Source organism: Octopus bimaculoides, chromosome 13 (assembly GCF_001194135.2).
Source record: "Octopus bimaculoides isolate UCB-OBI-ISO-001 chromosome 13, ASM119413v2, whole genome shotgun sequence".
NCBI classification, from domain to species: Eukaryota; Metazoa; Mollusca; class Cephalopoda; order Octopoda; family Octopodidae; genus Octopus; species Octopus bimaculoides.
This window is the reverse complement of record NC_068993.1, coordinates 25,213,067-25,228,066: the sequence shown is the minus strand read 5'-3', so window position 1 is coordinate 25,228,066 and position 15,000 is coordinate 25,213,067. Positions and strand designations below refer to the sequence as shown.

At 36.6% G+C, this 15,000-nt stretch overlaps 1 protein-coding gene across 1 annotated transcript in view; it reads right to left on the bottom strand.

Moving 5' to 3' along the window:
• The window catches only part of LOC106881894 (phospholipid-transporting ATPase VB), a 150,242-nt gene that overhangs the window by 32,219 nt on the left and 103,023 nt on the right, over positions 1 to 15,000 (bottom strand). The window contains exons 9-14 of the mRNA XM_052972375.1: positions 13,333 to 13,509; positions 10,864 to 11,161; positions 6,502 to 6,663; positions 5,960 to 6,054; positions 4,856 to 4,982; positions 3,770 to 3,873 (exon numbers count right to left, since the gene is read on the bottom strand). Of these exons, the coding sequence (XP_052828335.1) occupies positions 3,770 to 3,873; positions 4,856 to 4,982; positions 5,960 to 6,054; positions 6,502 to 6,663; positions 10,864 to 11,161; positions 13,333 to 13,509 (963 nt within the window). The remainder of the gene's footprint in view (positions 1 to 3,769; positions 3,874 to 4,855; positions 4,983 to 5,959; positions 6,055 to 6,501; positions 6,664 to 10,863; positions 11,162 to 13,332; positions 13,510 to 15,000) is intronic.

Here is a 15,000-nt window from a genome sequence, read left to right as displayed (position 1 = left end):
AAATGCCTCACAAGTAACCAAAGAAATATGTGCAGTTTACGGTGATGTTTCTTTATTCGAAAGAACTGTACGGAAGTGGTTTGCAAGCTTCCGAACTGGAGATTGTAGCCTAATTAATAAAGAGCGATTAGACAGAACAACCACTACAGATGATGACCAAATCAAGTCATTAATTGAGAATAACCCACATTGCACAACCCGAGAATTGGCAAAAAGCCTCAACCTATCAAAATCCATCGTTCATGAGCACCTGGTAAAGCTTGGGTACACAAATCGCTACGATGTTTGGATACCACATGAGTTGAGTGAGAAGAACCTTTTGGATCACATTTACATCTGTGATTCGCTTTATAAATGGAATGAAAACACGCCTTGTTTAAAGCAAATTGTGATAGGTGATGAGAAATGGATTATCTACCGAAATGTTCAGAGAAAGCGATCCTGGAGTAAGCTACATGAGCCACCCTTAGCCACCCCAAAAGCGGGTCTTCACCCTAAAAAAGTCTTGCTTTGTGTCTGGTGGGATTGGAAAGGAATTCTGTACTACGAGCCTCTCCCAAGTAACCAGACAATTAATTCTGAGAAATACTGCACACAACTAGACGAGTTAAAAGTAGTAATTCAAGAGAAACATCCAGAATTGGCCAACAGGAAAGGTGTTATTTTCCAACATGATAATGCAAGACTGCACGTTTCTTTGGGAACCAGACAAAAATTGCTGCAGCTCGGCTGGGATGTATTACCCCACCCTCCATATTCACCAGATATTGCTCCTTCGGATTTCCACTTATTCAAGTCTCTGCAGAATAGTCTTAATGGTAAAAGTTTCAATTCCTTGGATGATATAAAAAGATACCTTGATGAATTCTTTGCCATGAAACCACCTCAATTCTGGGAAGAGGGTATTTTCAAGTTAAAGGAAAGATGGAGAGGCATAGTGCAACAAAATGGTTCGTATTTGGTTGATTAAAAATGTAATGGCAAGTATTTATTGACCTTTTTCTTTCCTTTAAAAATCGGCACGAACTTTCTGGACAACCCAATACAATGTAATCTTGTACACCTTTAAAATAAGAGAGGGTAATCATGGTTAGATTACCTTTGATCACCCACCTGCTCAATAAAGGCTGATTTCTTTAGATCTAAACCACATCACTTGTGGATGTTGACTCTGACTCATGAGCAAATTTCCCTCCAGGCTATACAAGATGACATTGCACATGCCAGCTCTGAGACAGTGCACAGTGCTTTGTCCTGCATAAGTTCACACATGCCATACACGCCTGATCACCAGGCTTGAACATCCCCTTGGAGTTATAGAAAAAAGTGATCTGTTTAATGTAAACAGCAGCTAGCAAATTGTAGCTGTCATTGTTTGGTTGTCTGGCTGACAGAGAATAAAGAGTCATGTAGTAACTTGTTTGATACATGGTTGGTAAAAGAGATGTGAAAGGCCTTGCATAGTAGCTGAGTGTATGTGCCGTCTAGTGATCACCGTCAGGCTACTGTGAGAGATCAGCATTCAGAGCTGTAGAGCAGAATAGATTCTACTGATACATGAAACAGGTGTATGAAGGTTGGCTGAAAACTTCATAGACTGACCAAACTTTTCTCATGGAATGTTACCAAATGAGGTTTATTTTTCAATACCAATGGAAGTGTCCTGCAGTTCACACCCTTCTCCCATTGGTGTTGCAGTGCTTAGATTCCATTGGTGAAGAAGCTTTCATCCTGTTGGTCAAAAAAGTCATCAACGGCAGATATGATGTCATTGTCACTGCAGCACTGGTTCCCAGCCAAGTGCTTTTACATGTTGAATAACAGATGATAGTCAGATGGGAGCCAAGATCAGAAGAATAGGGACAGCTATCAACCAGTTCAAAGCCAGTCATGCACAGCAACCCTTGTGCTGGAGTATTGTTCTGATGAAACAAAATCCCTTCCATCAGTTTTCCTGGGCATTTGATCTTGATAGCGTTTCATAACTACCCCAGCAAGTTTGCATAATTCTCTCCATTGATGGTGCTTTTGAAGATAGTCAATAAACACAATGTCTTTTGCATCCCAAAAGACTGAGGTCTTCACTTACTCTATAAATGAAATGGCCTTGACCTTTTTTGGAGTAAGTAAGGAGGGATTTTTCCACTGCAATAGATTGTCTCTGGTTCAAAATGATAAAGTCCTGGATTAGGAAATACTCAAAGAAACCAGCTGATTTCCCTGTGATGTGATCAACTGGGTGCACTTTTGATCAGGTGTCAGAAGACATTGTATCTACTGAGCAGAAACCTTTGTCGTGCCACATTCATTGTGCAGAATATTCTCAACTCTCTCACGGGATATGCTAATAGCATTGGCTATTTGATTTATAGTAATTTGCCTGTAATCTATCATCATGTGGTGAACACAATCAATGTTTTCCTCAGAGGTAACAATTGCAGGATATCCAGACTTTGGGTTATCTTCAACACTTTCCCTTCCCCTCCTTAATTCAAATGTCCACTTTTGCATATTTGATAAAGCTGGAGTATCAATCATCCTCTAATGTAGCAACCACATGAGCACGAATGTCTTTGGAAGCTAGACTGTCTTTCTAGATATACTTGATAACACCATGATGCCAAATTTTGTCGATTTTCAAGAGAAGTTGTAACTAGTTACTTTTGAAGTCTTTGTCTTCTTAGAATACTCAGATGTCAATTTACGTGGAAAGAAACAATAGTTATTAATAACAATGGTTGAAATTCATGTATGCAAGATTTCACAGCTCTAGCATCACTCCTTCATAGTCAGATTATGAACTTTTCTACTCACCCTTGTAGATTTAGGTCACATGACTGTTGTGGTGTTATCCAAATTTTCCAGAGCTTGCTGAATACTGACCATGTTATCATTTAACAAATTTAATATCACTGCTTGCAGAGTGAATATGAGCGCCCAGGTAACAGAAATTGGCAGCTGATTTAAGGGGACCCAATGAAAAATCACCCACATAAGCATTTTCACCAATGATTATGGTCTTTGTCTTCAAGTGATTTATTGAGAGACGAACTTCAATGGCAACCAACGCCAAGTTTGTGAGGAGAGTTTGAACATTTGTGATTGTATGTGTGATGAGTAGGAAAAGGGAGATCTGTCAGCATATGGCTTGTATCATACAATCAACCAAAACTCTTCAACCATATCAAGTTCAATAGTATCTGAGACTCTATCAAAACGCAACTTGGAGCAAACTACAATGGCTTTCACAAAGGCTGTTCCACTTTAAATCTATCTTAACACTTCACCAACTCATTGAAACCATCTTAGCAAAGAAAGATACATCTTTGTGTGCCATATTTGTGGATTTCCCCAAAACTTTTTACTTTATTCATTGTGAGCGAATGTTTTAGACTATCTCTGCCTATGACATACCAAATGAAGTTGTAAATGCTATCTACTCTCTCTATGCAGGCTACAAAAGTTTTGTATGCATCCCTGATGGAAAGACACTAACACATTCGCAGTCAACACAGGAGTTTTCCAAGAGGTCAGCTTAGCTCCTTTCCTTTTCATTATAATCTTAGACTATGTATGCAGCACATTAAGGTATCTGAATTAGGCATAATTCTCAATCACTGCAAAGGTTTACATTATCCAGCATCGAACTTCATTGACCATGATAAGGCTAATTTGAGGTTATGCAACAACAACAAATACAATCTCTAAAAGTACTAATTTGATTTTATTCAGTTCCATGACTGGGAATTTAAGTAGAAACAAAACAAACCTGTTTATCACCAGTGAGCACCCAAATTTTGATTCCTGCTTTTCGAAGAGTGGCAACTGTGTCAGGAACTCCATCTTGCAGTGTATCTTCAATACCAGTTGCACCTTCAATGTTAAAAAAATGTTTCGTTACAGATGACTGATTACAAGTGTGAACTAATATCTTTCAATCAAATTAGTACCTCTTTTCCCACAAGGAATCTGATAGAGTGTCTTCTCAAACTATGAAATCATCAGAGATATGTATGGTCAGTGACTCAATCATTAAACTTTAAGAGCTCATGTTTTCATTACTAAGACTCAAATTACTATTAAAATATCTGACTTCAAACTGAATTTATCATTATTATTTGGTTTTCACAAATTATTCTTCTGATATTTGACCATGAAAGGGTAACTAAATCTTTCAAGAGCCTCATGTGCCACTAAACAACTGCATCTTTTTAGTTTCTGTGGTATCCTAAGCAGAGACATCAGATTTTTTTGGCTAGATTGTAAGTTAATAAAAAATAAATATTTAAAGTACTGGTACCTAATTTTGATAGTGAGGTAAACTGAAACGGAATAAAGAGTCACATTAAAAAACTTTGAAGTAGTTTGAAATAGTAAATTAAAAAAAAAATTGTTATTGGTTTGGTCTGGAGAAAGGAACAAGTAAGATTGATGTAGTTAATGTTTGTTTTAAACAGTTGCAAGTTGACACTCACAAAGAAAAAAGAAGAAAGAAAAAAACATATGCAGTGAAGGCAATCCAGAGAGCTTGTATTCTAATGAAAATGACTGAAATGAAAGATGTTGAATGCAATACATGGAATTAGAAGAGAGACAATGAGTTGGAAGTGTTTGAGTGAAAGTGGCATGAGATCAACCAAAACTAAAAAAGTAATAGTAATAAAGAGAATGGATAGAAAGTATTTGGGCCAGAGGTTGTCTCTTTTTGAAAAATGTCCTGGATACTTGTGTGATGTCATCTTCTGAGCCACAGTTCTTTGTTTTAAATGTTTGCATTGCATGTTTTAAGTTAGGCCAGATTCAACTTCTTTTTTAATACTGATCCACTTTCAAACCTGAATAAATTGCTACATACCTAGAAGCTCAAAATCTTTTTCAATATCATCTGCTGAGTTTTTCAAAAGCTCATCCTTGTTTTCAAGAGCTGCCTGTGCAACATTATATGATTGTTGCCATGTTTCATACTCTGCCCTACCAATAACCTGGAACATTGTATAAAGGCAGACACTAAATAAGTCATCAGGAAAATAAGGATACATATGGAAAGAATACTGATATTGCTGTAGGTTGTTTTTGTTTTTAATATAATTTCTATGTCTGAGAAGGAAGTGGGGCAGTGTCCACTGCTTTCAAAGGAAGTTCAAGAAAAAGTGGACAGAAACATCTGGGTGAAGTTAGTTGGATTAATGTCCAGTTTTCAAGATAGTGATAAAGTCAACTGTTTATCAGGAAATCATGAAGTTTAAACACTGTAAAAGAAATCAGAGTAAAAGAAATGGATATACTGTGTGGTTAAGAAGTTTGCTCTGTAATCACATGGTTTGGGTTCAATCTCAATATGCAGCATCGCAGATAAGTGTCTTCTAGCATAGATAAGGATCAACCAAAGCTTTGGAGAGAAATTTGGTAGATGTTCATATTCTTGAGTGATAGACTTATTTCAGAGCCTAATTAAACACCAACACCTTGTTCTTGAATGCCTTTAGCAGAGTTCACTCAGTTGACAGCATTTGACCAGGTCTTCTGCCTGAGGATAACTTCCACCCATCAATCTCAGAGTCCTTGTAAAGAGTCTTGGACACTGCCCTTCTTCATTTAAGAGGAACATGTGGAGTAATATATAATTTACCAGTTGCAAGGAACACTTAAAAAATTAGACAACTGACAGTTTAATAATGTATTAATGATCATGCTATCCTTTGAAGGAGCCATTTTTACCAATATTGTTATGATACAGTACTGGAATAGAAATATTTAAACCAGTATAGCTCAGTACAAAGTACTGATCTGATGAGAACAATTATAGTACAAGGTAGGATAGAAGTATTCTAACCACTTCAGCAGACTTCTCATCAAAGACATTCCAGGCATGGCTAGCTCACTTATTTACCAAATACAAGAAGTGCAGGATGGATTAGAAAAAACTGAAAAATATGTTGAAGAAAAAGATAAAACTTACCCGTTTTGCCATACACAATGTCCTCAGACCCTGAAGAGCATACTGGATGATGTGGTCAGAGGTGTTCTGTAGAATCTTCTTGGCTTCAGGCTCCTCTGTAGTTGAGTTGATGATATTTGTTAGTCATTAGGAACTTGCAGTGTATTACTTAAATCATGTGACAACACCGAGAATGAACATGTTTAAAGAAATAAGTCTTCTGAATACATATTTAAGGGTACCAACATTCAACTGTACCCTAAATATTGCCATTGTGTATATTTAAGATTGCAGATATTCCTGTTGTGCATAGGACCTATGTAATTTTCAACGTAGATATTACCAATAAACAGCTTAGAACTGAAGATGTTCTAGATGTTAATATTTAGCAATGTGAATATTCATAAATATTTGGAATAACATATAAATGACAGCTCTAACATAAACATAAGGTCGCAATTAAATATAGAGACTTGTGTTCATAATGTGCACATGTAGATACAACAACAACATTAACACAGAAAACAACAAAATAATAACAAAGTAAAGTAAAATGAACTAACCATGATAGGTAGAATTTAAACGCTCCAGAATTGAACAATCAGCTCCCTTAGTGTATAAGATAATCTCACCACTGGCTGGATGTTCCACTATCACAGACATTCTCTTGCGGTCGGAATCAAATTGTAAAACATGTAGGATCTTCAATGTGACATCACCCTGACCTAACCAGAACACAAGAATTGCAATCTTTCAGAATTTAGTAAAGGCTTTAGGTGTTGTGAGGATTTTAGTTTGATAAAAGATTATTATTAATTTTTAAAGACTTGTTGAGTTGCCAATATGTGTTTGCAAGAGTCTGTACAATGCTAAAAATGTCAAAGGATGATGGTGCTAAATTGAACAGGAGGATCAGTTAATTATGATTTTATTCAACACATTCCCCTCTCAGATTCACACACTTATTGCAGCAATTCTTCAGTTTTTCTAAGCCCTGTAAAAGAATTCAAGAAGGTTGGGCCTCCAACCAGGTTTTCAAGATATCCTTTAAGCCAGGAACTTTTCAGTACCCACTTGTATAGTTTCTATGTACCAAATTGCAGTGCCCAGACTGAGAGAAAAGACTTGCCAAAAGTGCCACACACTAAGATAGAAACTCAAACCATGTATTTGCTAAGAGAACTAGTTAGCCATACAGTTGTACCTATGGTCATTTATGTACATTTTCGCTATCAGTTAGACTATGAAGTGGAGGAAGTTTCTACAATCTTTCCAGGTTGTGATAACATGTGGTATAGAGAGGGGAGGTAAATATGTTTATTGTTCAGTTTGAACTATTGAGTTATTTAAGCAGATAAGCAGTATACAGTCAAGAAGTTTAAAGAATCATAAATTGTTGTAGGAGTGGTGGAAGGAAAAGAGTGAGGGAGGAGAAGGGAGAGAGAAAATGAATGAGAATGGCTACTGTTTGAGAATAGTTTACAGTGAATGGGAAGAATACTTGAATAGAGCACTTGTCTCTTAGGCAAATAACTTTTCCATATCCACACTCACATAGCCGCATTAAACTAAAATAGCCTTAAACCAAATACTGTATGTCAAGAAACTTATATTAGATGTCTAAACTTCTAAGTTTAGAGACAGTTGTAAGGTTGGTATATTGAAACAGAGTGTAGTTTCTTTCTCACTATCTCTCTCTCTCTTTCTTCTATACTTCTAACTACCACACCTTCTCTCTTGGGTCATTTAGTCCTTTTCCATGCCAGCATGGAAAAGGGAACATCAAATAAAGAAGATGACATGCAGAATATGTAGCAAGAATGTTCTGAAATGCTAATGGGTTTAGGACTTTTTTTTTAATTTCAAATGTATAAAAAAAAAATGAATAAATAAAAAAGATTAATAAAGACACTCAATGAATTGCTAATAAAGATGATTAACCTTGAACACAACCATGTCCTGACCAGAACATCTTTAAAAGAAAAACTATTCCCTATATACATATAATTTATTTTTTAACATTTTTTCCATTTTATTGTTTCATCTTGATTTACCTAAGTCATATTTTGAAAATTAAAATAATTGTAAATCATTTTAGTATTTGAACTGGTCAGTAATATTTTAAATGGGGTAGGAATTTTGCCCTAAATATTCTTCATGTTGCTGAGTAGGAATAAAGAAACTAAGTATCATATTAGAATTTTATCTTGATCTGATAAATACAATGCCTAAGTAGGTCTGCTGAAAAGTTACCTACCCTTAATACTGGTCAAATATTGCTACCTTTAGTACTATCTATTGCCTTTAAAATGTTCTCCATTCTTAGTAGTGTGGTATAGCTTTGCTAAGAAAAGGATGGTGTTAAATTTCTCTATCTCTGTAGAATCATAGTTGACCAAATATAGGATTAATCAATATGCAAGATTTCTGAGTTGCTGGATTTGGAATATACCAATCTATTCAAAATGTGCATAAGCTGATTAAAGAATGTATAATTCTCTGTTCTTTTGTGATTTTCTACTATACTATGTGACCATATACAAAATTTATTTGGTGTCTGAATTTCAAATTTACAAACTGGATAGACAAATGGAAAGTACCTCTATGGCCTACATGGATTACAATGGCTTTCACTCAACAATTTACTTGACCAAGTTTGATCTCAAAAGTGTGCTGAGAAAGTATTTGCCTGGATTTTTAATCTTTTTTTTCCCTTTGTGTGCAGTCACACACAAAATACATATGCGTAATAACACATCCATAAATATAAACACCCCTGTCTGGAGCTTTGATTCTCTAAATCTAACAGTTTTTTTTTAAAAGAAATTCCTCCAGCAAAAGGAATTGTGTCCATGGCCTTTGCAGCCCTTCCATAGAAGATGAAATCAATACTAGTAATGTTCCTTTTGAACAGTTACAAGTCAATAGCTCAAAGAAAATACTTAAGCAGGAACATGTGGTACAGAGCAACTAAGAGATAGGTATAGATAGGCAATTGAAAGCAAATGAATTTTAAAGATCTGGAAATATGCTTAGTATATAAAACAGAATGGTTAACATCATGTTGAAATTACAGTGTTATGATATACTGTAGCATCCTAATCATCCATAGTCATGTTAAGCTATATATAATGATGGCAGTAATTGTGGTGGTAGTTAGGATGGTAACTTTGGTGGCAGTAGTTGTAAGGTTAACAAAAGCATAATCGCCACAGATAAAGATGAAGAAGGTTGAAAACTTCAGATGATATCAAGCAACAGATAGAATAGAACCTGTGACATGTCTCATACAAATCAAAATTTAGCCCCTTAGCATTTAAACTGGCAATATCTGGCTGAAATATTTTACCTGTTTTATGTTCAAACCAGCCAGATCAGGCCTCTCATACCTACCCTACAGTGTCATTTGAAAGATATTCAGCCATATCATTTAAATATTGAGGTTACAAGATAATGCATGATTAATTCAAAACAATGCAAATAATATAACAAATTGCAAGTGACAGAGCAATCTAAATGCCAAAGGCTTCAACCATTTATATTCCATGTTAACAATATCGCTTGAATGAAAAGTCTTTTCAGCTACAAAGCACCTGGCAATATATAACTTTCAGCATTCCATTTTGAATCCCTGTCCAATCTGTAGACATGTAACCCTCAATCCTCCACAGCCTTTGAAAATAAAATAGAATAAAAGTCTTATCTTCACCACTGACTTCACTAAGCAATGTTTTGCATCATTGTACCACCACCCCACACTGCATTACCACATCACCAGCCTAACATGAGACAAAACATGTAATACTGTCAGGTTTACAAGTGTCCAGAAACTTGTTATCATTGGTGAGATGAGGAAGGAGGGAGATTTAATTGAAAGTAAACATTTATTAGTGGGTTGTGGTGGTAGGCATTCATTAATGGATTGTGTTTGTGGTGTTAGGTAGCGTTGTGGCTGTTGGTAGTGATTAGCATGGTGAGGAGTGACAAGTGAGTGGTATTTGAAGTAATGCTGAAGTATACTGTCATAGTGGTCATAGTGTGGGTGTGCTTTGATGGCATAAATGGTAATGTTCATTTAATGTAGTTGTGCTGCAGATAAAAAACAAAAAAATGTAGTTGGTGAAGGGAATGTACAATGCTGCTGGAGGTAATTTAGTGTACATAGAGTATGAGAGTGATCTAATGTGGTTGCAGTGTCATTGTGGCGGTGGAGGTAGCAGTGGTGGTAATTTAGCATAGATATGAAAAAAAGCAGCATTTGTTTTCCTTCGACGACTGGCACCCATGCCAAAATCGTCTCCTTCATTGGACACGAAACTCATTTTGAGCGTGGCCGTTGCCAGTATTACCTGACTGGCCTTCGTGCAGGTGACACGTAAAAGCATCCACTACACTCTTTGAGTGGTTGGCGTTAGGAAGGGCATCCAGCTGTAGAAACTCTGCCAAATCAGATTGGAGCCTGGTGTAGCCATCTGGTTTCACCAGTCCTCAGTCAAATCGTCCAACCCATGCTAGCATGGAAAGCGGACATTAAACGATGATGATGATGATGATGATGATGATGATGATGATGATGATGATGATGATGTTGAGACAAATGATTGAATTTGCAAATCAATCTAACCCTTCAAGTTCAACAGATTGAAACATCACTAATGCTGTTCTGAGTCTCTCTTAAAGATGCTTGAGTCTCAGTAAGTCAGTATAAAAGTCTACCTAACTGTAAAGTTCAAACTTTTAAATAGAGATACTATATAACTAATGAGAGGTTTCATTAGCTTGCATTGCTAATATGAGTTTATCTCGTATTGATGTGAACTTAAGTATGTGGTAAATTCATATGATAAATTATAACTAATTAGCATTAATACTAATAAATAAGACTTATTTCTAACTACATATGCTCAAAAAAAATTCAATCTTACCTGGCAGAAAAACATGAACAAAATCCTTGGATCTCTTTAGAAGTTGACACCCATAGCTCTTGGCAGCTCTCACAAGAGCTAGTTCATCAGGACTCTCTGCTTCATAACATATTTTTCTATCAAAAGAATATTCAGAGCCAGCCACACTTGCCTCTAGTGATGTTGAGGAACTCTGAAGGTCAATGATGCTAAACATTGTCTTCTGGCTTTCAGATTTCTTGAATGTTGGAGAATTTGGTAGACTACCATTCAATGAAGCATCATAGTAAGAAGCAGGCATGAAACCTGCATCATTCAACTTTAAAAATAAAAGAATGAGGGAACATGAAGTAAGACCATGGATAGAGGAACCTCATTTTGATTCTTCATTACGGACAACTTTTTATTTATGTTGTGGCAGTGAGACATCGACCCTGAATGTAGAGGACATGCAAAGACTAGAGAAGAATGAAGCTAATATGCTCCACTAGATGTGCAATGCCGATGTACATGTGCCACTGAGTGCTAGTGTATTGAGAGAAGATTTAAATTAAGAAGAAATCAGTGCAGTGTGCAAAAGACAAGGCTGCACTGATTTGGACATGTGATGTGTATGGATGAAAACAGTTGTATGAAGAAGTACTGATTAGTTAAAGTGGAGGGAACTTTTGGAAGAGGGAGACTCAGAAAGATATGGGACAAAGTACTAAAAGCTGATCTCAAGACACTGAGTTTTACAAAAGGTAATGATAAAGTCTGAGATGTCTGGTACCTTGCTGAAGACCCATCCACAGCAGAATTGATATCCTAAAACCACCTTGGAAATTCTCATCTGTGAAGGGCTCTGCCACAATCCCGTCCTTTCTGCCCTGTCAGCCTTTTCCTTAACATTTCATACCCTAACATTCATCACTGCTCTATCAACTGAGAACGGAATAGGTACATACTACATCCCCCAACTCTCTCAGTTACCTTTCTTTCCAACCCAAACCCACTTTCATTTCCCATAATCCTGCCTCGCCTACTGTCTTCACCAATCACTTCCTTTCTGTGCCTTCTCCCTGCTTTACTGTTCTTCATCATTAACATCTTGCTTATCTGCTATCACCCTCAATGCCCTTGCATATCTACTGCAACCCTGCTCCAAAACCTCTCCTCAATTCTCTGTCATTTGTGAGTCACCTCTATCCTGCCCCAATCCAAACCTCTGTATCATCTGACTTATTCTTACCACCCCAAACGTCCCTTAAGGGCATTCCTGACTCATCTTCACCATCATCTCTCCTCATCTTGCTTTCTAACTTACTCTCCTTTACTTTCCAACTGGAGTATCAATGTATGCACAAGACCCCTATTTCTGTCCCTGTATACTTTTAAACTTTCAACTGGCACAAATCTACCCCACCTCAATACTACTCCCTCCTTCTCATTTGAGGGGCTTTTACCTTTTTACTCTTTTTTTGTCCTGCAAGGTACTTGGTGACCCTGTTTTTTATGGTGCCATATAAAACGCACCCAGTACACTCTGTAAAGTGGTTGGCATTAGGAAGGGCATCCAGCTGTAGAAACCATGCCAAAACAGACAATGGAACCTGGTACAGCTCCCAGCTTTGCCAGCTCCTGCCAAACCATCCAACCCATGCCAGCATGGAAAACAAACATTAAATGATGATGATGATGATTGTATTGCTAGGATTTCTGGGAAGATGTGTTCATGATCACTAAGTCCAAGGCCAAATTCTTCAATGACCACTAAACATGGATTCTCCAGTTGGTCATCTGAATTCAGAAAGTGACTCACAAGCATCTTTACACTGACTTCCCCAAAGATAATTGTCTCTCGGGTAAAGCTACGAAGTTGCATGTGGAAAGATTCTCTTCAAAATGCAAGCCAAGATAAGGGCTTTCTTTTTATGGAAGAATAGCAGTCGGCCACAAATAAAGCTTCTCTTCTCTATGTTACTGATATTGTCCAAGTATGGGCTGATACTGCTTGGCACCAGTATTATCACAGGCATCAGAAAGCAAAGAGCTATGACAAATACTGCAAGGTATTTTGCCTGACACTCTAAAAAGTCTACTAATCGATGACTTTGATGTACAAGATTGCCAGAAAATGATTGCAACTTGTTGAGCACTGTAGAACTGAGAGCTGCTCTGCAACTAAGTCATCATCTAAGACCTGAGCCCTGGGAGGGTGAACTGAGGGTATTCTCCAAAACTCGTGAAGAATAGTTATGCTGATCAATTCAAGAAACTGAGATTGGTATAGACTATGTGGAACACCCACCATCATATCTGATGCAAGTCTAAGTTATAGTTGACTGAAAAAAAATTATCATGCTATATAATACTATTATTATAACACCATATTACTATTATTATATTATCTGTGTTCTACCATCAAACTACAGCATTACCATTCATTATACAAAACTGTATTCGATTTTGATAAATACCCAGCACTGCTGTAACATAGCAGAAATTTACCTTATCTTCATGAGGGTGGTTTGAGACAACAACAGTGTTGCAGATGGCTAGCAGCAAGAAGAACTCATGTACACATTGTATGTCTGCAGGGATGTCTGGCTGGGTACCAAGGCTGCTGGTATGTTGAGAAGCCAGCATATATAGCAGTTGTTGTTCAAGACCACTTTCGGTGAGGACCTGTTAAGAATTCAAAAACAACAGTTTTGTAAATGAAACAAGGTAAAATGGAAGAGACTGGATTTGTGTCTATTAAATTTATTCAATAAAATCAAAAACTATATTAAAAAAATAACAAATAACAACAAGAGCACACAGAGAGCGCAAACCTCCACCAACATCCTCTCAACAATTAGCCAAAATGAACCTGACCGCTCTCAAAAATTAAGTAAAAAAAAACTGGAAAAATAGTCCAGAATCCTTGGTCGGTACTTTATCGATCCCAATGATAGTCATAGAATGTAAAGGTGAGTGTGCAGGCCGTGTTTGTAATGCTGTGTGTGTGTGTCATCTGCAGTGGGAACAGGGACAGTTTTCTCTATGAAGGCCTTTTTTAGTTTATCCACTGATATAGTGTCTTTACAATCATTAATGCCTATAGTGAAAAATTTATCTGTGCATGAAAGAAAATGGAAAGGACCTGCACACGGTGCTGCTAACGGAGGTTAAACAACATCGTTCCACACAAAAACGTGAGTCCAAGAAGTAAAGCTTCCTTCAAGGCAGAGCTAGAAATGCAATTGTCAAGTAGGTAAGAGGTTTTAAACAGGAGTGATATATTCAAAATTGGTAAAGCTAAAAATTGTTGAGGATAAATTAAATTTATTATTATTACTGAATATGTTAGTGTTATTTAATTTCTAAATGGTTTCACTGCCGTTTGTTTATGTAGTTTGATTTCTTTATTCATCAGTTTCTACGAAGATAGAGACGCGAGTACAATTAGTAATAGAGAAACGAAAACAAAATTTTGGAAACAGCAATGTCACCATAGCTTACATGTAAACCATGAGCATGCTTTCAAGGGAGACATCAGAGAAAGACTTGAAAGAACGTAAGATTGTAATACTTCATGTAAAGTACATATAACAAATAACCCAGAATCCTTGTCCGAACTGGATTGATCCCAAAAGCTAATCAGTTTGTGCCAGTCACAAGGCCAAATATCCCTGAAAGTTTCATCCAAATCCATCCAGCGGTTCTTGAAATATCTTGTCCATGGACAATCAAACAAACATGACTAAAAAACAATACCTCTGCCTTCGCTAAGGTAGGGGTAATAATAATCCAAAATATAACAACCAAAAAGCAACAAAAAGTTAAAAACTCTATAATATAATGATTTTTAAAATTCAGCAAAGGCAATTGTTGAAAGGTAGAGATTTATTCAACTACTAGCAGAAATACCCGGTGTTGCCCGGGTTAAAGAGAATAATGAAATCTAAAAACGCCGTCTAGGCTACGCATCATCTTTATATAGAGAGATGTATATACACACACGCACCCAAACACACGTATATATATGTATATCAATATAAGTATATGAAAGTCAATGAAGTTTCGTAAAAGAAGGTGATCATGTACATACTTTCTTGCTGTTGTGATTATAACACCTCGTTGTAAACAATGTTCCTTGTTTTCCCTTGTGGAGCATATACAAATAGGTTTTTT